The following is a 25,099-nucleotide window of genomic DNA, read 5'->3' on the forward strand; positions in this document are numbered from 1 at the left end:
AACATTATTGAGGTCATTTTGCAGTTGCTCACAATCTTGTAATTTATTACTCTGTACAGAATAACATCATCTGCGATTATCTCTGATTCCACTTCTTTACACATAACATTGATATACATAAGAAAACATAAAGGTCCGATAATACTGCCTTGAGGAATTCCCCTCTTAATTTTTACAGGGACAGATAAAGCTTCACCTACTCTAATTCTCTGAGTTCTATTTTCTAGAAACAGAGCCACCCGTTCAGTCACTCTTTTGTCAAGTCCAATTGCACGCATTTTTGCCAGTAGTCTCCCATGATCTACCTATCAAATGCCTTAGATAAGTCAATCGCAATACAGTCCAATTGACCTGAATCTAGGATATCTGCTATATCTTGCTGGAATCCTACAAGTTGGGCTTCAGTGGAATAACCTTTCCTAAAACCAAACTGCCTTCTGTCAAACCATTTATTAATTTTGCAAACATGTATATAATCAGAAAGAATGCTTTCCCAAAGCTTACATACAATGCATGTCAAACTGACTGGCCTTTAATTTTCAGCTTTATGTCAATCACCCTTTCCTTTATATACAGGGGCTACTATAGCAACTCTCCATTCATTTGGTAAAGTTCCTTCATGCAAACAAAAATCAAACAAGTACTTCAGATATGGTACTATATCCCAACCCATTGTCTTTAGTATATCCCCTGAAACCTTATCAATTCCAGCTGCTTTTCTAGTTTTCAACTTTTGTATCTTACTGTAAATGTCATTGCTGTCATAGGTAAATTTTAATACTTCTTTAGTATTAGTCACCTCCTCTATCTGGACATTATCCTTGTAAACAACAATCTTTACATACTGCTGACTGAATCGTGTCGTCTCAAAACTCACGAGTTTCAAAACTCACGAGTCTCAAAACTCACGAATTCCAGGAAAAGGATTAGTAAGAACAAGTTTCTCTACCAGTGCCAGTCTCAAAACTCACAAATTCCTGGAAGAGGATTAGAAAGAGTAAGTTTCTATACTTGCGTCAGTCTCAATACTTACGAGCAGGGCCAGTCCTTCTTTGAATGGATAAATGTCCAACCTATTAGTGATGGGATAATGGAATACTTCTAATAATCAAATAACTTCCATCCGACTATTTAAATAATCGAATGAATAATCAAATAAAGTAATCGAATGAGTTTCAAATATCATTCAGTTATATAGCGCGGAATAAGAGGATGCGTCATGGATATATTTTTCTGTTTAAACGTGTCTAGTAGATAACCGATTGAAATAAGCGAATAGATGAACGCTTACGAACACTAGAAATACACCTTTTTCCAAATGAATCTCCAAATGTTGAAACTAATTGAGTGAATTAACCGTCTTGGCGTCTAATATCTCTAAATAAAATTCCTTATTCAAGTAAGTTTAAATGTCGCCTTCTAGCCGCATAATGGAACAAAGTCCCAGTACTAACAACTGACAGTTTCTTTTAACTAGCAGCGGACAATATACCTACTTTAATTTATGTCGTCCGGTGCATGCATAAATGGTTAGCATGCTGGCCTTTGGTCCAAGGGGTCCAGGGGGTCCCGAGTTCGGTTTCCGTTCAGGCGGGAGATTTTAACTTTCACTAGTTAATTCCTATGGCTCGGGGACTGGGTGTTCGTGCCGTCTTCAGCATTAGACTTCATCTTCGGTAGGGCTTCATCCTCACAGACATGCAGGTCGCCTATACGGCGTCAACTCTAAAGACCTGTACCAGACCTCCCCGGAGGCCACACGTCAGTATTATAAATGTATGTGAAAGGTAAGAAATGCATTATATTAACTTTAAAACAACAGCAAATTTTTTAAATAATGTAATAATACACCTCTGTCTCCTTCATTCCCTAACCATTATTCAATTGACAAATTGGTCCAATTCTACGAACTTGAAGGTCCTGAAAAGGACCACACATCTCCTTCTTGTTCGCTCTTTGACCGAGAGGTCGTTTCCGACAGTTCGGTCTCATCTTATCACTGTTACTTTCTTAGCACCACCCGGGGGACACTTGTAGGGCAGTGTCGATGTACAACTCAATCAGGCAATGCGCATAATCTCGGGTTGCATTCGGAGCACGAACACACTATGGCTTCCTGTTCTCAGCAATATTGCACCTCCAGCCCTAAGACGATCAGACGCTCTCCTAAAGGTTTGGAAGAACATTCAGCAGAACCCCCAACTACCCATCCATCAAATAATTACGCACACTGAACATCAACGACTGAAATCAAGGAAACCACCCTGGCGTACAGCAATGGATCTTGAAAGAACCTCTTTTCATGTCAACAGTTCATGGAAAGCCCAGTGGGATCAGTCTTCGGTAGTGAACAAACATCTGGTTGAGAATCCTTCTAAACGAATACAAGGATTTGATCTTCCGAGACGACAGTGGAGAATCATCAATCGGATAAGAACTGGACAAGGCAGATGTGGTTATCTGTTGTGCAAATGGGGTTGGACTAGGTCTGCAGATTGTGATTGTGGTGCATCTTCTCAGTCAATCCACCACATTGTTGCTGACTGCCCAATTCGAGCTTTCAAAGGAACGCTGATGGACATTCAACGCACATCGGATGAAGCAGTTGATTGGGTCAAAATGCTAGACCTAGAGTTATAGTATTGTACGGACTTGTGACTACGCACATTTACCCTGAACTATATACACGTGTGTACATAGATTCATCATACGATAGATAAATAAACCAAACCAAACCAAACCCCATGGCACTACAGCCCTTGAAGGGCCTTGGCCTACCAAGCGACCGCTGCTCAGCCCGAAGGCCTGCAGATTACGAGGTGTCGTGTGGTCAGCACGACGAATCCTCTCGGTCGTCATTCTTGGCTTTCGAGACCGGGGCCGCTATCTCACCGTCAGATAGCTCCTCAATTCTAATCACGTAGGCTGAGTGGACCTCGAACCAGCCCTCAGGTCCAGGTAAAAATCCCTGACCTGGCCGGGAATCGAACCCGGGGCCTCCGGGTAAGAGGCAGGCACGCTACCCCTACACCACGGGGCCGTCTATAAATAAATAAATATTAACCATTATTTTTTCCCCTGGGTTGGGGTGGCAGAATAACATTCCCAGTATCCATTGCCTGTCGTAAGAAGGGACTAAAAGGGGTCCCAGGGACTATTATTTACGAAATGCCTAGATAAACAACTGATAGGCAATCTGCTACCTGGGTGACTGACCGAAGTCGGTGGAAAAACATGGGTTAAAGGGAAGCGTGAGTCACCGCGCACCTCATCCCTCCTGCAGTCATCACTAGCACCTGCTGTCCGGATTCGTGAATTTTGAGACTCATTAGAATGTTTACTTTAGCTACCAGTTTGTAGTCGTGAGTTTTGATACTATTTGTTACTAATTATAGCCCGTGAGTTTTGAGACTCGTGAGTTTTGAGACGTAACCGACTGAATACTTCTGCCTTTTGAAGATCCTCGCATACACACTCCCCTTGTTCATTAATTATTCCTGGAATGTCCTTCTTGGAACCTGTTTCTGCCTTAAAGTACCTATACATACTCTTCCATTTATCACTAAAATGAGTGTGGCCACCAATTATGCTTGCCATCATGTTATCCTTAGCTGACTTCTTTGCTAGATTCAATTTCCTAGTAAGTTCCTTCAATTTCTCCTTACTTCCACAGCCATTTCTAATATTTCTTTCCAACCTGCACCTCCTTCTTAGTCTCTTTACCTTCCTGTTATAATATAGTGGATCTTTACCATTCCTTACCACCTGTAAAGATACAAACCTATTTTCACATTTCTCAACAATTGCTTTAAACCCATCCCAGAGCCTGTTTACATTTTTATTTACCGTTTTCCACCGATCATAGTTGCTTATTAAAAACTCCCTCATACCTGTTTTATCAACCATATGGTACTGCCTAACAGTCCTAATTTTAATCTCTTCCTTTCTTTCACATTTATTTTTAATTACCACAACAGCTTCGTGATCACTAATACCATCTATTACTTCGGTTTCTCTATAGAGCTCATCTGGTTTTACCAGCACCACATCCAAATATTCTTCCCCCTAGTTGGTTCCATCACTTTTTGAATCAGGTGCCCTTCCCATATTAACTTATTTGCCATTTATTGGTCATGCTTCCTGTCGTTCGCATTACCTTCCCAATTGACATTTGATAAATTGAGATCAACCGCTACGATCACGTTCCTTTCCTTATCGTTTCCCACATAGCAGATTATCTTATCAAATAATTCTGAATCAGCATCTGCGCTACCCTTTCCTGGTCTGTACACTCCAAAGACATCTAAAATGTCGGCGCGACGTAAAGCCCCTAGCAAAAAAAAAAAAAAAAAGACATCTAATTGCCTATTATCTTTAGAAATGAGCCTTACCCCTAGAATTTCGTGCTTGTCATCTTTAACTTTTTCGTAGCTTACAAATTCTTCTTTCACGAGAATGAATACCCCCCCCCCCCTCCTACCTTTCCTATCCTATCTCTACGATTCACCCTCCAGTTCGCGAGAACATTTCTGCATCCATTATATCATTTCTCAGCCATGATTCAACTCCTATTACAATATCTGGTAAGTATATATCTATTAAATTACTTAATTCTATTCCTGTCCTTGACAATACTTCTACAGTTGAGCACTAACAGTTTTATGTCATCCCTACTTGATTTCCAGTTCCCTGTTCGCTTAACACCGCTGCCTAGCGCACCCTGTTTCCCTGAATGTACCTCCCTATAACCCTTCTAAACAAATTTCCTAACTTATATGTACCACTGCGGTTTAAGTGAAGGCCATCTGAGCGCCGATCCCTATCTCCTACCCACCCATTAGGATCTAGAAATTTCACTCCCAGTTTCCCACATACCCACTCCATAGTCTCATTTAAATCCCCAATCACCTTCCAGTCAGTATCCCTCCTACACAGTATTCCACTGATAACAATCTCCGCTTCCTTAAACTGCACCCGTGCTGCATTTACCAGATCCCACACATCCCCAACTATGTTGGTACTTATACCTGCTTGTCTTACATTGTTAGTACCAACGTGAAACACTACCACCTTCTCCTTTCCTCCTTCTCTTCTACTTTCTTCAACATCTGCCTTAACCTAATTCCTGGATAACACTCTACCCTGGCACCCTTTCCTCCACACACTTTCCCGACATGTCTAACGATAGAATCCCCCATGACCAGAGCCTCAACCCTACCCACCTCATTTGATCCCCTCCCCTCCTGGTCAGTCCTATCTTTCCTGACAGCTGCAGAAGCTACTTCCTCCTCCCTCTTCTCCATCCCATGGCCCTGTTCCACCTGTCTTTTCCTATGTACTACTCCACATTTCCCTTTCCTACCTCTTCTCTTTCTCCTACTTCCAAACTTCTCGGCAACAGTTCCTTGTTCCTCATCTTCCCTCGGTTGTTCTACCTGCAGTGACTCGTACCGATTTGTCACCGACACCTGTTCTGAATTTTGATCCTGAATGGAGCACTTGGCCTGCAATCTCCTTCCCCTTAACACATTAGACCACCTGTCTTCCACAATTCCCCCATTTCCTTCCAATCAGGGGCGAAGCGTCAGGGGAGACAGGGTAGACAGCGTGTACCCTTAATATTTTGTGAACGAAATATTGTCTAGTTAATTCAATTAGTTTTTAAAACATTAACTACTGTATATCCACATTCGTGACATTATTGTATTCCCCGCTTTACTTATTTTCATCTCACTTCGGCAATACTAGGGCTCGCGTTAGTTACACGAAGCACGTAGGCGAAAGTGGACGCTGTCCATTTTTTGTACGTTTCATTTGATTTTCAAAGGTTCCAGATAGAGCAACACTAACGCTATCTGTAGGTACTGACCGTGGAACTATGACTTTCCTATAGCGAGATTTCTCCGCCCAGTAGACAGACTTACCAGCGTCTCTTCTTGTTCTCATTGGTTAGTATTTGGATCTCGGTTATGATGGTGTTCTTATTGGCTACCATCTCAGACATGCTTTTAATGTAGTTAATTTGAATTTACTTTATTATAAGACACGTCTAAAAATATAATAATTTTCAAATACGAAGTATAGCAGAGTTACACCTAATAAATGAATGACAGCATCAAAACCCTTCAAGTACATGCAAGCACAAAAATGGTGTCCCGACGTAAACAATCAACACTGCCCCACTCCAGTACAGAAAAGGAGGTGAGGGAGTGAAGAGGGTAGTGTCGAAGGCCACTCCAGTACCGAAAAGGTGGGGAGGGAGTGAACGGGTAGTGCTGAAGGCACAGTGTGTTTATTGCTATACATCCACCACTGTGCCCGTTTCAATCACAGCAGTCTTGTAGCGGGCTGTCTACCTGCAGCAATGCGTTAAGCGTGGAGGTGGGGGTATACCACGCTTTGTTTATACCGGGACACCATTTCTGTGCTCGCGTGTACATGCATTTTCTTGCCTGCAGATATTAGTTATGGTATTATAACCCCAACACGTATCGGCTTACATTCTTAATAATGAACTCCAGAGTGTACATACGGAAACAACAAAATTGCTTAACTTGATGCTGTATATTCCGTTAACGTCAGTTTCTAGTGAATGCGTTGGCCGCCAATCCAGAGGGTCCCGAGTTCGATTCCCGGCCGGGTCGGGGATTTAAAACTTAATTGGTTAATTCCAATGGCTGGGGGCTGAGTGTGTGTGCCATATTCATAATTAGAATTGATCATAGGTAGGGCCCCCTCCTCACAGACCCGCAGGTCGCCTATACGGTGTCAAATTGGAAAACCTGCACCAGGCCACACGCCATTATTATTATTATTATTATTATTATTATTATTATTATTATTATTATTATTATTATTATTATTATAGTGAAGCGCTATGAGTGCCTTCAAACGAATTAAACTCTATTTAAGGACTTCGATGACCAACCGGAGACTGTCCAACTTGGGAACTCTAGATATAGAGAAGGAACTGCTGTGGCATATTAGTAACACAGTAACACGCCTCACTTCAAAACGAGAGTAAAAGACATATTTGCTGAAATGTAGGACAGGCGGATTGAACTCATTTACAAGAATATTGTTCAAGGGGGCTTGTACAAAAATATATTTATTTCTTATTTCTCTTATTGAATCTACGTACCAATGAAATATGTTGCTATTCTTTTATTCTAAATGTATGTATTTGACAACTCCCGCTGCCTATTTACTCCATATTTAAAAATAAAAGGAGTGCACGTAGGATTATAGGTTGTTATAGGGCTTAGTGTCAGAGTCATTAATATAATACTGAATACAGATTTGCATTCGTCGAAAATAAAACTCCATTTATAATATGATTGAAATAGTTTAAATAAAAAAAATCTCTGTCTACCTCCTTACTTAGTTCACGCTTCGCCACTGCTTCCAATCCGTCTATTTCACCTACTGTATCCTGTACATAGTTTGGAGGCCTACTTTCCTTCCTGTCCTCTGAGAGTATCCTAATTATCTCCCTCAAGCTCTCCAACATACTCCTTAATACCTGGCCACACCCACAGTTCCTACACTCGCACTGCTTAGGCATTTTTTACTAAATAATGAAAAGAAAAGGAAAAATAAGATAACTTGTTCTGTGCAAAATAAAAATGAAAGAAAAGAAATATTGTCTAGGTTAGTTCACAAAGAACACACGACAGTAAGTTATTTAATATAGGCTACTACCACACTACATTACTACTTAATTGTACTATTTTTATTACTACAACACGCTAAAACGACGAAAATTGCTGTTAATTACTGGAAACAGAGAATAATACACAAGAATTACTCAATTCTTAACTGCAGTTAAATCTACCCGAATTACAACAGAATTCAAGTACGGTAAGAGAGTTACTACAGATACCACAGAAACGGTACTATACTATACAAATATTTCACAGTAATAGAATAAACACACTATTCTAATAAGATGCTATAATACACTACAATAATTTTAAACTACGTTCAGACTAAGTACAGATACTACAATACACTACAATAATTTTAAACTACGTTCAGACGTATTCTAATTACAACAGGTTATTACCAAGCAAAAACAGAAACCTAAAATTACCATTAAAGTTCGAAATTCGCAAAACTACTCAAAATTATAGAATAGGCACTCTAATTTCTAATAAGTTACTATACTACACTACAATAATGTTAAAACTACGTTCGGACGTATCCTAGCTTCTTACTAAGCACAATAGAAATGAAAATTCCAATTAGGCCTAAATTTAGATATTCGCAAGAACTACCGGTAGGTACGGTACCGGTACTCAAAGATTACCAACAAAGTTAAACACGTATACAGATTAATATTAGTACTACTTTGTCCTACTATGCTGTAATAGAAATGAAACCTGCCGTTTGCACAAAAGTACACACGAATTTAGCAGGCAAGATACTATCTAATATACTGTATCTACACTACAATTCTCAATTGAAATGCGGTTATGTGATCTTTACAGATGGTGGATTACTAATATTTTCCCTACTCCGCGGGACGGTGAGTAAAAGTGTCCTTAAATGTTGAAAAATATGAGGTTGTTTACAATAATTTCTCAAACGTATTTCTGTCTAAACTACGCCAGCGACTTGAATTGCAGTTATTGGAATGTAGGAACTTGATTATTAGCTAACCGCTCATAAATACTGAAATGTCGAGGGTGTGAAATATAAATTACGGATACTTTAACTGCCTATTCAGAACTACAATGATCGGAATACTAGAATCAGCTGATTTTTGTTTATATTTCCTTGATACACTACACCCTTTGTTCACAGACTGTAGCCAACAATGCCAATATTTGAATAAGAAGAGCGACAATAATCAATAACAATTACGACTGTTAATTATTTCGCCAGTGAAATACTGTCTGTTCTGTTGAAATCCTTTCTTTAAACAAAATTTACAACAGTATCGCGTTATTAAAAGAAGTTATTACCTTCGTGATAGGTGGGACCGTTGAACTGCTATGTGAAATACCCTGTCAAATGCCTGCAGTAATAGATATAACCGCTGCCGAAGTTACGACTCTTTTTAATATCCCGTCTTTGTAAGTACCGTATTTTTATCAACAAACCTATTGATATTTTAATAATACTATTAAAAAGAAAGATATATTTCTTCTTTCAAGCAGACCTAAATTACCGGTTGTAATCTAGCGAACGCCTACGGAGCTACTCAGTGTGGAAACTGTAAATAAATGCCACTAATCGCAGATTACTACAAATAAACACTAAACACAATTATTTGTGGAGCTAAATGTATCACACACACACAAAATTTGGTTAATTTCTACAATTATCAACTACTTTATCACTGAGATAACACAGAGCTCTTGGAACAGTCAACCACTCGCTAGCGCATCCAACAATGATGTCGCAACTTACAAATACGACATTTTTAGCAACAACAAAACACGGGTTTGTGCGACTATAGCCTATAACGACCGTTAATTGGCGGTGACTTCGATGTCGTTACAGGCGGTTTCGACTGTTCAGTTTTAAATACGGTACGCCGACTTCATGTGGACTTCAACTCAAGTTAAGGCTAGAGCGTCTGAGACTAAGCCTGGACAGTTTAGTGTCGCTTAAGAATCGAGACCTCCTGTCTATAGTTTTTTTTTTTCAGAAATGTTGTCTTGTTGTTTTATTGTGGTTATACGAAGCCTCCGAATCATTTCTGTGGAGACCGCATAACAAAATATCAAATATGTATGTATGTATGTATGTATGTAATGTATGTTCAGTCTTCAGCCCTAAAGCTTGTTGGATCCTCAACAGCTCTGCCATCAGCTGTCATAGATGGCCTAGGCAACACAAAATATCAAATAGAATTGCTTAAAATGAACCAACACGATCAGGTCTAAACATGCAAAATGACGTCATCACTGCAGCACGTGCTTATTCTAGCTTTCCCGATGTATGATTAAACTTGTTCGAATTTACCGCCACTACATTCCTTTACACCGACTTACTCTTAAGAAAACGGACAAGTCTAAACATGCATGATGACGTCATCACTGCAGCACGTGCTTACTCTAGCTTTCCCGATGCGTGATTAAACTTGTTCGAATTAACCGCCACCACATTTCAACTAAAGAGTGCAGCACCGAGGTAAGCGATGTAAGATAGCGGTAACTAAAGATGGCATCACTGTTCTCTCTGGATTAAAGATGGCTGCTTGTCATAAAGATTTTTCAAATTATCCGCCACCACATTTCAACTAAAGAGTGCAGCACTGAGGTTTGCGATGCAAGATGGCGGGTGACAGCTTGTCAAATAGATTTTTTTTCAAAGGTAAGTAGCTAAAGAGGGCAGCACTAAGGTTAGCAATGCAAGATGGTGGATGACAGCTGTGACGTAAAAATTACCCGCAAGATAGCAGCACGATGCTCTTTTCATTAAAGATGGCAGCTTGTCAAATAGAATTTTTCAAATTAACCGCCTCAAAGGTAAGTAGCTAAAGAGGGCAGCACTGTTCTCTCTGGATTAAAGATGGCTGCTTGTCAAAAAAGAATTTTTCAAATTATCCGCCACCACAAAGAGGGCAGCAGGGTGCTCTCTTGATTAAAGATGGTGGATAATAGCTGAAGAGCACGTAGAATTTGTTTCCAAACAAGAGCACGTGGAATTTGCCGCCACCACATAGAGTGCAGCACTGTTCTCTCTGGATTAAAGATGGCGAATGACAGCTGTCAGAAAAGCACATGAGTTTGTAGAGCGCGTAGAATTTGCCACCACCACATTTCAACTAAAGAGTGCGGCACTCTTCTCTCTGGATTAAAGATGGCGGATGATAGCTGTCAAAAAAGCGCATAGGTTTGTTTCCAAACAAGAGAATGTAGAATTTGCCGCCACCACATTTCAACTAGAGAGTGCAGCACGGTGCTCTCTGGATTAAAGATGGCGGATGGTAGCTGCAGCACGGTGCTCTCTGGATTAAAGATGGCGGATGCTAGCTGTCAAAAAAAGCGCATAGGTTTGTTTCCAAACAAGAGAACGTAGAATTTGCCGCCACCACATTTCAACTAGAGAGTGCAGCACGATGCTGTCTTGATTAAAGATGGCGGATGGTAGCTGTCAAAAAAAGCACGTGGCTTTGTTTCCAAACAAGAGCATGTGAAATTGGCCGCCACCACATAGAGTGCAGCCCTGTGCTCTCTTGATTAAATATGGCTGCTGTCACGTGGAATTGTCTGTCACCAGAGTGCAGCACGGTGCTCTGTCGATTAAAGATGGCTGCTATCAAAAAGCATTTTTCAAATTATCCGCCACCACATTTCAAAGGTAAGTAGCTAAATAGGGCAGCACTGTGCTCTATAGATTAAAGATGGCGGATGACAGCTGTCAAAAAGCACGTGGATTTTGTTTATCTCACGCTAGTGAGGTTAAGTTGGTAGCACTAAGGTTTAGGCCCGCCAAGATGGCAGCACTGCCGATGACAGGTGACGAATTTGCAGCTACTGCGATAAAGAGGGCAGCACGGTGCTCTGTAGTTTAAAGATGGCGGATGACAGCTGTCAAAAAAGCACGTGGATTTGTTTATCTCACGCTAGTTAGGTTAAGTTGGTACTACTGAGGTTTAGGCCCGTCAAGATGGCAGTACTGAGGTTAGCGATGCGTTGTTGTCTGTCAAAAAACACGTGGATTTGTTTACAAATTCAAATCTCGCGCTGGTTAGGTTAAGTTGGTACTACTGAGGTTTAGGCCCGTGAAGATGGCAGTACTGAGGTTAGCGATGCGTTGTTGCCGATGATAGCTGTCAAAAAGCACGTGGCTTTATTTACAAATTCAAATTTCCCGCGGGTGGTGGAGGAGACCTCTGGGAGGCCTCTGGCTGTGGTGTTGGTGGCGGCCGAATCCGCCTATTATACTACTCACGTTGTAACGTCTCGTCAATACCACGTAGCCGAGATTCATAAACGAACCTTATCATTCGCGACTTCGGGAGTTGCTTTCGTACGTGACCGGTAATTAATTCACACCCGAGAAACTGCGAGGCTTCGCCGATTTTCCAGTACCCGTCATATTAGCTTCCAGCATCACTGTAACCCTTTCTTTATTTGGGAGCTGTTCCTCACAAACCACAAATGTCGTATTGCACAGTTATTGTTCTACAAAATTCGAGTTAGATGACATGTTTGCTTCGAGAAATCGACATATTTGTGTAACCGAATTTCGAGTAATTGAGAAAAAAATACGCGTTAGGAATATGACAAATGGCCGGAAAATTTAAGTTACTTCGAAATACTGAAAATTCGAGTAATGGAGGTTCGAGATATCATTTTATTTATTTATTTATTTATTTATTTATTTATTTATTTATTTATTTATTTATTTTGCTAGTTGCTTTACGTCGCAACGACACAGATAGGTCTTATGGCGACGATGGGACAGGGAAGGGCTAGGAGTGGGAAGGAAGCGCCCGTGGCCTTAATTAAGGTACAGCCCCAGCATTTGCCTGGTGTGAAAATGGGAAACCACGGAAAACCATTTTCAGGGCTGCCGACAGTGGGGTTCGAACCTACTATCTCCCGAATACTGGATACTGGCCGCACTTAAGCGACTGCAGCTATCGAGCTCGGTAATATCAATGTTCAACTGTATTTCTGGTCTATCTGGAATTATCGTCGTCAATATCCCGACACCATTGTACTGTAACTGTACTGTACGTCTACGTACACTAGGTCAGTAGCGTCATCTCACTGTGCGCTTTCTTGCTGTAACCAAGAGCTTGAGAATATCCCGTATGAAGTGAACCTCGTTCCACTCCTCAGTCCAGAATTAAAACTTGTCGGGAAACGAACCCAGGTCCTTGGGGTAAGAGACAGGCACTTTACCTCTACACCACAGTGCTGGATAATAATAATAATAATAATAATAATAATAATAATAAATATAATAATAATAATAATAATAATAATAAGAAGAAGAAGAATATAGAGTAGTATTGGAGCTAATACAATAAAAAATCTATATCCTGAAATGCAAAATTAAGGCATTATAACACTGTAATAAAGCCTGAAGCACTATATGCATCAGACACTGATCATTGGGGGCAGTTTATTGATTAAAAATGTAGAAAAGCAAGAAAGAAAAAATCTTAAGGAAATTTTTTTTGGGACCAGGGGGAATTTGGATGATAAGGAAATCTCATGACCTGTACCAACACTCATAGAAAATCTCAGACACATTTAGGAAAAGACGTTTGAAATTTTATGGACATATTCTCAGAATGCGTATTCAGAGATTGGCCAAAAGAATTCCGAACCTAGTCCTATCAATGAAATTAAAAATAAATAAAAAATAGCTCCTCGAAGTTGGAAAAGATTTTCAGGAAATAGACATCACAGATGACATTGTGTTAGACAGATGTAAGTTCAGAAAGTTAGTCAACAATCACCGCTTTAAACATCATCGAAGCACTACCACCGACAAAACTTGGCCAGAAGATCGCAAGAAAAGCCACAGCGAGAAGATGAAGAGATATTGGAAGAAGAAAAAAGGCAACGACATCAGCTAAATAAGTTCAATCGTGCTCTTTAGTTGGGCATAACGAAGAAATAATAATAATAATAATAATAATAATAATAATAATAATAATAATAATAATAATAATAATAGGATTAGTATTATATTTACGAGGTCTGGAATGTCGTTTCGTTTTCTCACAATTCTTTAGTGGATACACTAATTCGATTTATTCTTTCGACTTATTGGAACTCGTTTTATATATATTTTAATTTTACCGTTTGCTTTACGTCGCATCGACACGATGGGGTTGGAAAGGGCTACGAGTGGGAAGGACGCGGCCGTGGCCTTTAAAAAACGTACAACCCCAGCATTTGCCTGATGTGGAAACCACGGAAATCCATCTTCAGGGCTGCCGACAGTGGGGCTCGAACCCACTGTCTCCCGAATGCAAGCCCACAGCTGCGTGCCCCTAACCGCACGGTCTATTCGCTCGGTGAACTGTTTATCTCCCCCTGTGGGTGGAGTCAAAGGGTGCATTTATCCGTATCCCTTGCATGTCGTATAATGCTACTAAGAGGGGACAACCAAAGAATCTGTACTCGTTCTCTCGTCTTTTAAGCTCAAAAACATATCCATGATTCTCTGCTGTTCCGTGTAGCGGAGAAAATGTAGAAGTGCGATTTTTTCCGATCATACTGGATTGTTTCGTCATTCTCCTGCATACTCAGGTTTTTTGTTTCCGGTACATATTAATATTTTTCTGGCATCATCAGTGCTTGTTCTCCAATCCATCTCACCTTACTCTATCCCACCCCGCTCTACTGTAGGCTACATACTAACCTTCCCACTCTCGACTGTCCTGCCCTCCCGATTTAACCTGCCTGTTTCTTCGAGTGAATGAGCTCATCACGCATGTTATCTCACAGCAACCTAGGTAAACACCAGTGACGGGAAGAGTACAAGAAAAAAGTAATTAGGCTCGATTACAGGCATTACTTGAGAAATATTTTACTCAATTACGATTACAAATTACTTTTTTAAAGTGATCAGTAAATTTAGAGAACGTTAGTCTTAAAGGAAATCGCTTATTTGCATTATTCCAGCTCCAAGCCAAAAAATAAAAGTTAACAAGGAAAAGGAAACCGTCGAAACCGTTTATTGCGACATCTCTTTTAACGAAGTATTGGATATAACGCCGAAATCTACTTGTCCCGTTCATATCCTATATAAACACCGTATTTTTTAAAAAAATCGCTTAGTACGACGTCGCTTATTGCGACATATCGTATAAAACGACGCATTTTGATCACATTTCTGGAGAAATGTATGTCGGCTATAACGAACGTCGAATATTGATTTTTGTTTAAGTATTTGGTGATTGCTGACAGTGTAACGCTTATTATTGTAATCTGTTTGTTAAAGAGTCAAGCCAAGCATCGCTGTAAAAATGTCGCATAATAAAACGAAAGAAGAAAAATCACACATAATATGGCGAATTAGAAAATGGAGAAGCACATGTCAGCATCACGAAGGAAGTGTGTGTATCACACTGAATTAAGATTTTAAAAAAATCAAACGTGTCAGCATATCTGAGCACAAATATATTGAAGAATTTTTACTTACAGTAGATAGGTTAATGTTGCACAAAATTCGAGTTAGATTATTTTTTGCTTCAAGGGAGGAAATGTTTGGTTCGAGAAATCGAGAAATTCGTGTAATCGAATTTCGAGTAATAGAGAAATAAATGCACGTGAAGAATAGGATAAACGGCCGGGAAATTGAAATTATTTCAAGATACTGAAAATTCGAGTAATGGAGGTTCGAGATATCGAGTTTCGACTGTAATGTACTGTAAATGCCGTATTTATTTCAGTTAAGTTTTTTGAAGTTTTAACTCCAATCTGTTAATTAACCAAGTAAGTGTGCAGCCTAAAACACACAAATATTTTTAGCAACAAAACAAAACTGTTTGAGCGAATATCGGTTATAACGACCGTCGATTGTCGGTCTCTTCGAAGTCGTTATAAGCGATTTCGATTGTATATTACTTCATTTTATTTGTTTTTTTTTTTAAGCATAGATACATTAAGTGGCTGTCATCGCTAGGTGAGACTAAACATGAACGTGGAACTTTCCAAATTATCTTTTTCCATATGTTTAGTTTTGACGTTTAGCGTTTTCCATTTAATAATGCTATTAATTTTACTGTAAGTCCCACTTTCACGGTTTTCGGAGTTTCGGGGTGCCAGAATTTTGTCCCGGGGAGTTCTTCTTAACGTGCCAATAAACCTGCCGACACGAGGCTGACGTCTTTTAGCACCTTCAAACACCACCGGCAACTGAGCCAGGATCGAACCTGCTAAGTTGGGCTCAGAAGGGCAGCACTCTACCGTCCGAGCTACTCAGCCCGGAGATTTTGCATTTACAGTGGAACTTCGATATCATCAGACCTTAATACAAAACAAAATGGCCGACGCATAGGTTCAATGTAAACACACCTCTGATACATAAACATAACCTTTTGATTATTGTATTGAATTGCTAAGCTGTCAATAATAACGAACAGAATACTTTACTTTGGGTAATAGACCAATAATACTATCTAGAAACAGCCTATATTTAGATCATTCAAAATATAAATATTTTCTGTGAACTAGAAGGGTAAAGGAACCGTAATATAGGATTGCATTCTAAAATAACAGTCCTGGAGGAATATTTGATGCGTTTCAATTCAATCAATTAATTAATCAATCATCAATGATCCGAATTTAGGGCTATCGTCCAAGTGGTAGATTACGTATCAATTGTCTACCTAGTCCTTAAGCCCCCAGGGGCTCTGAACTTTGGAGCGTGGGTTGGCGACCACGGGGCCCTCAGCTGAGTCCTGGCGTTGCTTCCACTTACTTGTGCCAGGCTCCTCACTTTCATCTATCCTATCCGACCTCTCTTGGTCAACTCTTGTTCTTTTCCGACCCCGACGCTATTAGGTTCGCGAGGGCTAGGGTGTCTTTCATTTTCACGCCCTTCGTGGCCCTTGTCTTCCTTTGGCCGATACCTTCATTTTTCGAAGTGTCGGACCCCTTCCATTTTTTCCCTCTGATTAGTGTTATATAGAGGATGGTTGCCTAGTTGTACTTCCTCTTAAAACAATAATCACCACCACCACCACCACCTAGTCCTTAAGTGATTTCAAAGAAGTTGGAAATGTATCTAATTGGTGTTTATATAGTAGGGGGCACCCTTGGTAAATTATTCCTGACCGTAATTCCTCTTCATATAAATCCGTACTTGTTTTAGAAATACATTTATTTGAATGATTTTTCTATTACTGTACGTTTTTAAATATAAATATAATAGCCTACCTCGTTCAAGAAATTTGTTAGAAACATAACCTTGTCGCGAATTTCAATTCTTTCATAACAATGATTCTGATAATGATCCACCAAACTGCTACATCTGTTTCACTTCAGATAATCAATAGGAGAATCAATTTGAAGTTCTCTGGTAGCATGTGCATTTTCGTATAAAGCACTCTAACACCCAAATCGTTGGCATCGTAAATAGCCTATGTTCTGTGACACTCTATGATACCTTGTCCTCTAATTTTAACAAAGAGAATATAATCTTCATTCACAGATAAAATGAATAGCTTTTTCACTTTTTATAACATCACTTTTAAAGCCTCAAAAGGTATAGTAGTTGAGAAATGTACTAGGATTGGTAACAGCACAGAGTTTTGTCCTTATCCGAAAAAAAATAAAAATAATAATAATAATAAAATAAAATAAAATAAACAGCTCATCGAGTACACGGAACACATCCTCTCTATTGACAAATTTATCATCGAATGTTTTAATGTACCCTAATATGTTACTTGTAACTACGATGCATATAGTACACTTGATCTGAATACAAGTGCATCTACTGTAATATGAATTACATGCAGACATGCAATACGATCGACACTTCCTAATATATCAAAATAGTTTTAAAACCAAATTTTAATAAAAACATCACTACACTAACGTTTCCTAATCAAACCAAAGCAACAGAAAGAACTAAACAGATGCTTCGCACATACTCATATTTACATTTGAACAAAACGATCGGGGCGCCATTTTAGCTGATATCGATAGCTGCATTAAGGTCCGATGCTCGGGACTCGGGAGCTAAATTTTATTTCGAGTTATCGAAATTTCGAGATATAGAGAATACCGTCTTTGAACATGTATAGTTCGACTAGTTGGCTGAATGGTCAGTGTACTGGCCTTCGGTTCAGAGGGTCCTGGGTTCGATTCCCGGCCGGGTCGGAGATTTTAACCTTCATTGGTTAATTCCGATGGCTCGGGGGCTGGGTGTTTGTGCTGTCCCCAACATCTCTGCAACTCACACACCACACATAACACTATCCTCCACCACAATAACACGCAGTTACCTACACATGGCAGATGCCGCCCACCCTGCCTTACAAAGGCTGAACTCGGCAAGAAATAGCCACACGAAATTATTATTATTATTATTATTATTAGCATAATTCAATCATATGTATCCCCGGGCTTGTAATGAATACAGTATTTTTAACAGTACGGTATTTAAAAATATACTAACAAACTCGTATTCACCTTAATTATAATCCTTATTATAGTAACTCTTTAGAAGACATGTTTCTTGTTTCGCTGCATTCTATCTCCATTAACACCTTTGGAAAAAATCTGTTAATCTATTCTGTTTTTTTTTTTTAAACCTTCTTTTCTTCCACATACTTTTCAACATTTATTGCTGTGAAAACACTGTCATCATATTCGACTGACTCAGTATATAGGTTCGAACAATAGCCACTGCACTTAACGCCTGGTCTGTTGACGGGACAGGAGAAGGCAGCTCCAACTCTACTAGTTGGCAATCATTTTCTTATTTTACCTCTTCTTCTTGCTCGGCAGCAGCGTAGACGGTATCCGTAGCAGGCTTGGCACTATAACGTCATGATCCACATTTATTCAAGCTTCAAAGATCAGCTTCACAGTTAAAAACGCAGCCAAGATTCGTAAATGGAGCTTGTCATCCACGACCTCCGGGGTTGCTTTCGTGATTGGTAATGAATTCACACTAGAGAAACATCGACGCTTCACCGATTTTCCGATCACTAGAAGTTTGTTTTCCGGGTCCCGTCATATTAGCTCCCAGCATCACTGTAATCCTTTCTTTACCTTTCTTTACTTGTTAATTGTTCCTCGCAAACCACAAATGCTGCATTGGACAGTTAATGTTGTATAAAATTCGAGTTGCTAGTTGCTTTACGTCGCACGACTCAAATAGGTCTTATGGCGACGATGGGACAGGAAATGGCTAGGAGTGGGAAGGAATCGGCCGTGGCCTTAATTAAGGTACAGCCCCAGCTTTTGCCTGGTGTGAAAATGGGAAACCACGGAAAACCATCTTCAGGGCTGCCGATAGTGGCGTTCGAACCTACTATTTCCCGAATACTGGACACTGGCCGGAATTAAGCGACTGCAGCTATCGAGCTCCGTAAAATTCGAGTTACAGAGTATCTTTTGCTTCAAGGGAAGAAACCTTTGCCTTGAAAAAACGAGAAAGTCGTGTAACCGAATTTCGAATAATAGAGAAATAAATACACATGAAGAATAGGACAGACCAAGATCAACTCCTAACAAATTAATTGTTTCTTAAAATTCTCATCGCTGATCCTCGATGTCTTAAGGGGTAGTACATCTTTGCAACTACTGAAAAGACGCTCCACGGGGACACTTGTTTTGCTGTAATAAAACTGAAAAGGTTTTGTTCATCATCATTTATTTTTTTCACATTTCTGCTTCTGTGCTATGTATATCGATTACTAGAATGTTACGATTACTATTTTATTTCAAGAAGTAAATTACAAGTAAAAATTACATTTTGTAAAACTAACAATTACGAATAAAATTTACTAAGAATGTAACCGTTATAAATAATTAGATTACTTTTACCTAGGTACTCTTACTTCCCAACTCTGATTATATTTGTTCTGTTCGATAGGATCTAAGTTATATATCTGGCATTACTACCATCACACTGTAGTGTGGGTGCAAGTGGCCCTTAGGCCATTTTTGTTTTGTGCTTAATACGTTGAAAATTTGTTTCGAGTTAAGATATTGCTTGGTTGGTCTTGTTTGATGAAGTTCTCCACACATACGAGGTTTCCATTCTTCAGTGGGTGTGAAGAGTGAGATGAATCTTCGTAGCAAGATTTTAGGACTGAATGCCCTTCCTGGTGTCAACCTGGTCAGAGGAGTTAATGAGATGAAATAAATTGTGTGTGGAGGGAGAGGGTGAAACCCAGTGTCGGCATATAGCCTACTCTTGTCGAACAGCACCCAGGGGTCTGCTCAAGACTTAACATCCCCATCCAACGGACGAATCACCATCAGCAGCGTCATATACCTTCACTCCATACAAACAGTGTAGAAATATTTCGAACTGTATCCCACCACATCTCCTACCTTGCAAGCCAACATTCTGATGGTCAATTTTTTTTTGGCAGCGGGACTCACACCATACGGACTTGACGTCTTAACGATCATGTCCACCGGCCGGGATTCATATGTAATATTTTCGTGAATTTAGAATCAAATACATACTTTTTTTATTAGGTTATATATTTATTTTTAGTAGATATGACTAGTTTCTGAAAGGCCCCCCATTGTAATTCTTCCTTTTATTCCCTCTCAGGTTTTGCTAATATTGAGTGATCCAAATGACAATATAATGAGTACTGTATGTTGTGTTGCAGGATGGTCTTGGTGCTGAGTGGGGTCCTTCAGGAGGACCCACCTCCTGACAGCCATACTTTGTTCCAGAACCACCCCATCTACAAGGACACAGTCTCACAACTGCTCAGCGTTCCTACCAAGGTGGTGGGACCCGTCGGCCTGCTCTACGTGCAGCAGCGGGAGTTGGCTGTCACCGTGCCCCACGACAGTCAGTATTACATCCTGCTCATTTTGTGTTGTTTGTAACATCTTCCCCATCCTCGTGCACACACTTGCAGGAAGATGTGAGGTCCATAATTGAGAGATTTTACGAAAACATTATGCAGAAAGAATATTCTCCTTTGTCTTCTGTCACTTAGTTGCAGAAATATTTTTTTTTTCCAGCTAACTAAAATAATGTAAGAATCATTGGACATCAGAGATTCATATCCTAACAATGAAGTATTCTGTGAGAAGAAGTCACTGCAACTAGCATTTTCTGAAATTTTCTTAAATATTAATTCAGAACACCTGTGGTAGTATTCCTAGTCAAATATTCCTTGACAAATTCGTCCTATTTCAAATTTTAAGTTGTCTGCCTAGCAAAGGGAGCTGTTCACAATGAGACGACCCTATTCCTCTCACTCCAGTCATGTGTCCTTGCCTATTTCATCTTCTGTTGTTGGTTCTAGTGCACTCTCCACTTTATTTTTTTAAATGTTATAATAGACATGATACTGTATAGGCTTTTGGGCTTATGCCATGTCGTTTCGCAGAGAACTGTGCTCTGCGTCATCAGAAGAAAATCTCGACTGTCCACGAGAAAGGCTTTTTTTTTTACGTCGCACCGACACAGATAGGTCTTATAGCGACCATGAGACAGGAAGGGGCTAGGAGTGTGAAGGAAGCAGCTGTGGCCTTAATTATGGTACAGCCCCAGCATTTGCCTGGTGTGAAATGGGAAACCACGGAAAAGCATCTTCAGGGCTGCCAACAGTGGGTTTCAAACCCACTATCTCCCGAATACTGGATACTGGCCACACTTAAGCGACTGCAGCTGTCGAACTTTGTGAAAGGCTTTTTAAACAATAAACTTTTGAAATTTAGACGTTATAATAGAAGTAGAAATGGTATGTTCTTCCATTTCGAATGCTAGCGCTGTGCTGCATCCGGGGAGCCATCTGGTGACGAATGAACGTACCATTTCTACTTCTATTACAATGTCTAAATTTCAAAAGTTCATTGTTTAAGAAGCCTTTCTCGTGGACAGTCAAGATTTTTTTCTGATGATGCGGAGCACAGTTCTCTGCAAAACGTAAAGAATTTCACCTTATTTTCTTGACATGGCATAAGCCCAAAAGCCTATACAGTATCATGTCTATAAGTATGGGCTGTGAAAGCATCAATGGCAATGTTATAACAGTTTTTCCATTCTTAGACACTGTACTAAATTAAGCTAATTTCCTCTACTTATGTCTACGTGAACAAACAGTACTGTGTATCTGACAATCCTCTTCCTATCCACTACATCTCTTAAGACTGGTCACGTCTCCCAACCACCATACGGATATGTAGTCCATCAGAACAATGTTCTTTGTGTTTATTTTCCTATGTAAAAGTGTAAAGGAAAATGAATGTTAAATACAATACACTATAGGAGTATGTGAATACTTCGTGCAAACATACACTCCTACAGTGTGCTACACAAAGGTTCATTTTTCACGCCCTTCGTGGCCCTTGTCTTCCTTTGGCCGATACCTTCATTTTTCGAAGTGTCGGACCCCTTCCATTTTTTCCCTCTGATTAGTGTTATATAGAGGATGGTTGCCTAGTTGTACTTCCTCTTAAAACAATAATCACCACCACCACCACCACCTAGTCCTTAAGTGATTTCAAAGAAGTTGGAAATGTATCTAATTGGAAAATGAACACAGTGAAAATTGTTGTGATGGACCTGATCCTTATGTGGCTGGGAGGTATAGCCAGTCTTGAGGAAATTATAGATAAAAAGATCATTGTGACATACGAAGTTTTGTTTCTTCAACTATGGTTTTATTTTCCTTACTACTCGGTCCTGTCCATCCTTCTCTGGATAATACCACAAATAAATGTTTTATTGTGCATTTCTTTCTTTACATAAGCAGTGAGAGTCAAAGTCCTTGATATAGGAATCACGTCCGGCTGTAATTTTACCACTATTGTTCATAATAATTTCTAGGTAAATCATGTACCGTTTTGTGAATATCTTCATAGCAGTCTGACTTGCGCCTATGACTCTGCTGTAATGGGGGTCATGGTCAAAACAGACAATCTAATATCTTGAAGCTTGTGGAGACTACATAAAGTTTGATTCAAGAATGGATATTTTCTAGACTAATGTGATGTCAGAATTCCCAAACAATACTTTGATAAACTTTTTAATTGCAAGAAACCCACAGAAAAACTAACATTCGAAAAAACTACATCCAACCCCGATCCTAATCCACCCACAATAGAAGAGATAGAGGAAATTATAAAACAAATGAAAAATAACAGAACTGCAAGAGAGGATGGTATAATCACAGAGATCTGGAAGCTCCAAGATGAAAACATCACCAAAAAAATCCAGAAGATTATCACAGAAATTTGGGTCACAGAGAAAGTGCCAGAGGAATCGAGATGTGCATTAATCCATCCATTACATAAAAAGGGTGATAAGTCAGATCCAAATAATTACTGAGGTATTTCGCTAGTATCAGTTCCGTACAAAATTTTTTCTAAGGTGCTATTAAACAGGCTAGAACCACAAGCAGATTATCCACAAATAGGGGAATACCGGGCAGGCTTCAGAAAACGGAGATCATGCATCGAACAGATCTGGAACTTGAGAACACTTTTGAAATTCAGACAAACAAGAAACACTGTAGTTATCTTTGTAGACTTAAAAAAAGTGTATGACTCCATAGACAGACAGATGCTCTTTGATGTACTTGAAGAATATGGGATTGACAGAAAAACCAGAGCACTTATACAACAGACGCTTACAGGCACTACCTCCAAGATCAAGTTCATGGGAGAAATTTCGGAACCCTTCCAGATACACACAGGTATCCGACAAGGAGACAGGCTCTCACCAATCTTGTTCAACATGGTGTTAGACAAAATTATCAAGCAGTGGGAGGAACAAGTTACAGGAATACAGCTGCAAGGAACACGTGAAACTGAAACAGTCATAAAATATCTGGCATTTGCAGATGACATAGCCATACTCGGAAATAATACACAGGACTCAAAGGAAGCACTGAAACGCTTGCATGAAATAGCTGCCAAAACAGGTCTACAGATATCTTACGAGAAGACCCATTACATGGAACGACAGAACAACAATGTGCACACCATGCATACTGTATATGGATCTGTATGAAATGTCGTATGGCTTTTAGTGCCGGGATATCCCAGAACGGGTTCGGCTCGCCAGGTGCAGGTCTTTCTATTTGACACCTGTAGGCGACCTGCGCGTCGTGATGAGGATGAAATGATGATGAAGACAACACATACACCCAGCCCCCGGGCCATTGGAATTAACCAGTTAAGGTTAAAATCCCCAACCCGGCCGGGAATCGAACCCGGGACCTCTGAACCGAAGGCCAGTACGCTGACCGTTCAGAAAAATAGTCTTAAAAATTCAAATATTTAGGGGAATACATACAAATAGGGAGGATCAAACAAGGCGTCTAACATAGAACGAACGGAAAAACTCCAGAAAGCATACAAACTCGCATGGTCACATTATAATAAAAGCATATCAAGACAGGCCAAACTTAGACACTACAAAACAGTTGTATTACCAGAAGCATTGTATGCATCAGAAACAACCACAATTGGAGCATCAGGTATCATAGAGACAGGCAAAATAGAATGTAAAATTATCAGGAAAATATTTGGACCAATACACAGAGATGGCATATAGATGAAACAACCTACCAAAGAGCTGTACCAGCACACTGACAGACTCACAGACATGATCAGGAAATGCAGACTAACTTTCTATGAGCACATACAGAGAATGGACAACAACAGACTTACAAAGAAAATCTTTGATGTAGTAAACAGTTTAAGCAGTAAAACAAATTGATATCATGAAATAGAGGAAGACTTAAGGCAGATGGGGATCAACAGGCAAATGATAGGAGACAGAAAAGAATTCAGAAACAAAATTAGGAATACAAAATTTATAGTAAATGAGAAGAAGTCAGGAACATTGTGGACAGAACAAAGGAAATAGGAGCACAGCCAAAGGATGAGATTTTGGGAAGAGAAGAGGAAGAAGGGAAAGAAGTGAAAATTGTGTCATCATGAGATATTAGAGTTCAAACACTGTCCATAAGGGCAAAAATTATATGAATGAATGAATGAATGAATGAATGAATGAATGAATGAATGAATGAATAATAATTGTTAAGGAGATTCCGTGGTGGACAGAGGTGAAAGAAGGTGCGGGCATGAATGGGTCTATCTGTTACAATCAAAATACTAATTAAAAGTTTTAAAATTAGTTATATTTCTTTTGGGCTAGTTTTTGTTCTTTCAGAAGTTAATTTTTAACAAAAGATGTTGCTCAGCGACAGAACAGGTACAGTCGTTTAAATACAAAGTAGGAGAAATCATAAAATCAATAAAATTTGTCTATTAATCATCTGAGCTTAAAGCTCCCAATTTTACAAATGTTACTTGAGCAATATTGCTCCATCCACTCAATACTCAAGGAGACAGGTCTCCCAATTTCATTTACAAAGTATACTAACATCTCTACAAAATAGAATGTCTGTGCTCTGGGGAAATATCTAGGAGACTACGCTCCAAACCTTGTACCT

At 39.6% G+C, this 25,099-nt stretch overlaps 1 protein-coding gene across 2 annotated transcripts in view; it reads left to right on the forward strand.

Moving 5' to 3' along the window:
• Ntan1 (N-terminal amidohydrolase 1) overlaps positions 1 to 25,099 on the forward strand; it is a 303,749-nt gene that overhangs the window by 237,958 nt on the left and 40,692 nt on the right. For both annotated transcript variants that reach the window (XM_067146204.2, XM_067146196.2), the window contains one exon: positions 20,288 to 20,475. In XM_067146204.2, the coding sequence (XP_067002305.1) occupies positions 20,289 to 20,475 (187 nt within the window). In that variant the 5' untranslated portion in view covers position 20,288. The remainder of the gene's footprint in view (positions 1 to 20,287; positions 20,476 to 25,099) is intronic.

The sequence above is a fragment of the Anabrus simplex genome, chromosome 1 (assembly GCF_040414725.1).
Source record: "Anabrus simplex isolate iqAnaSimp1 chromosome 1, ASM4041472v1, whole genome shotgun sequence".
Lineage (NCBI taxonomy): Eukaryota > Metazoa > Arthropoda > Insecta > Orthoptera > Tettigoniidae > Anabrus > Anabrus simplex.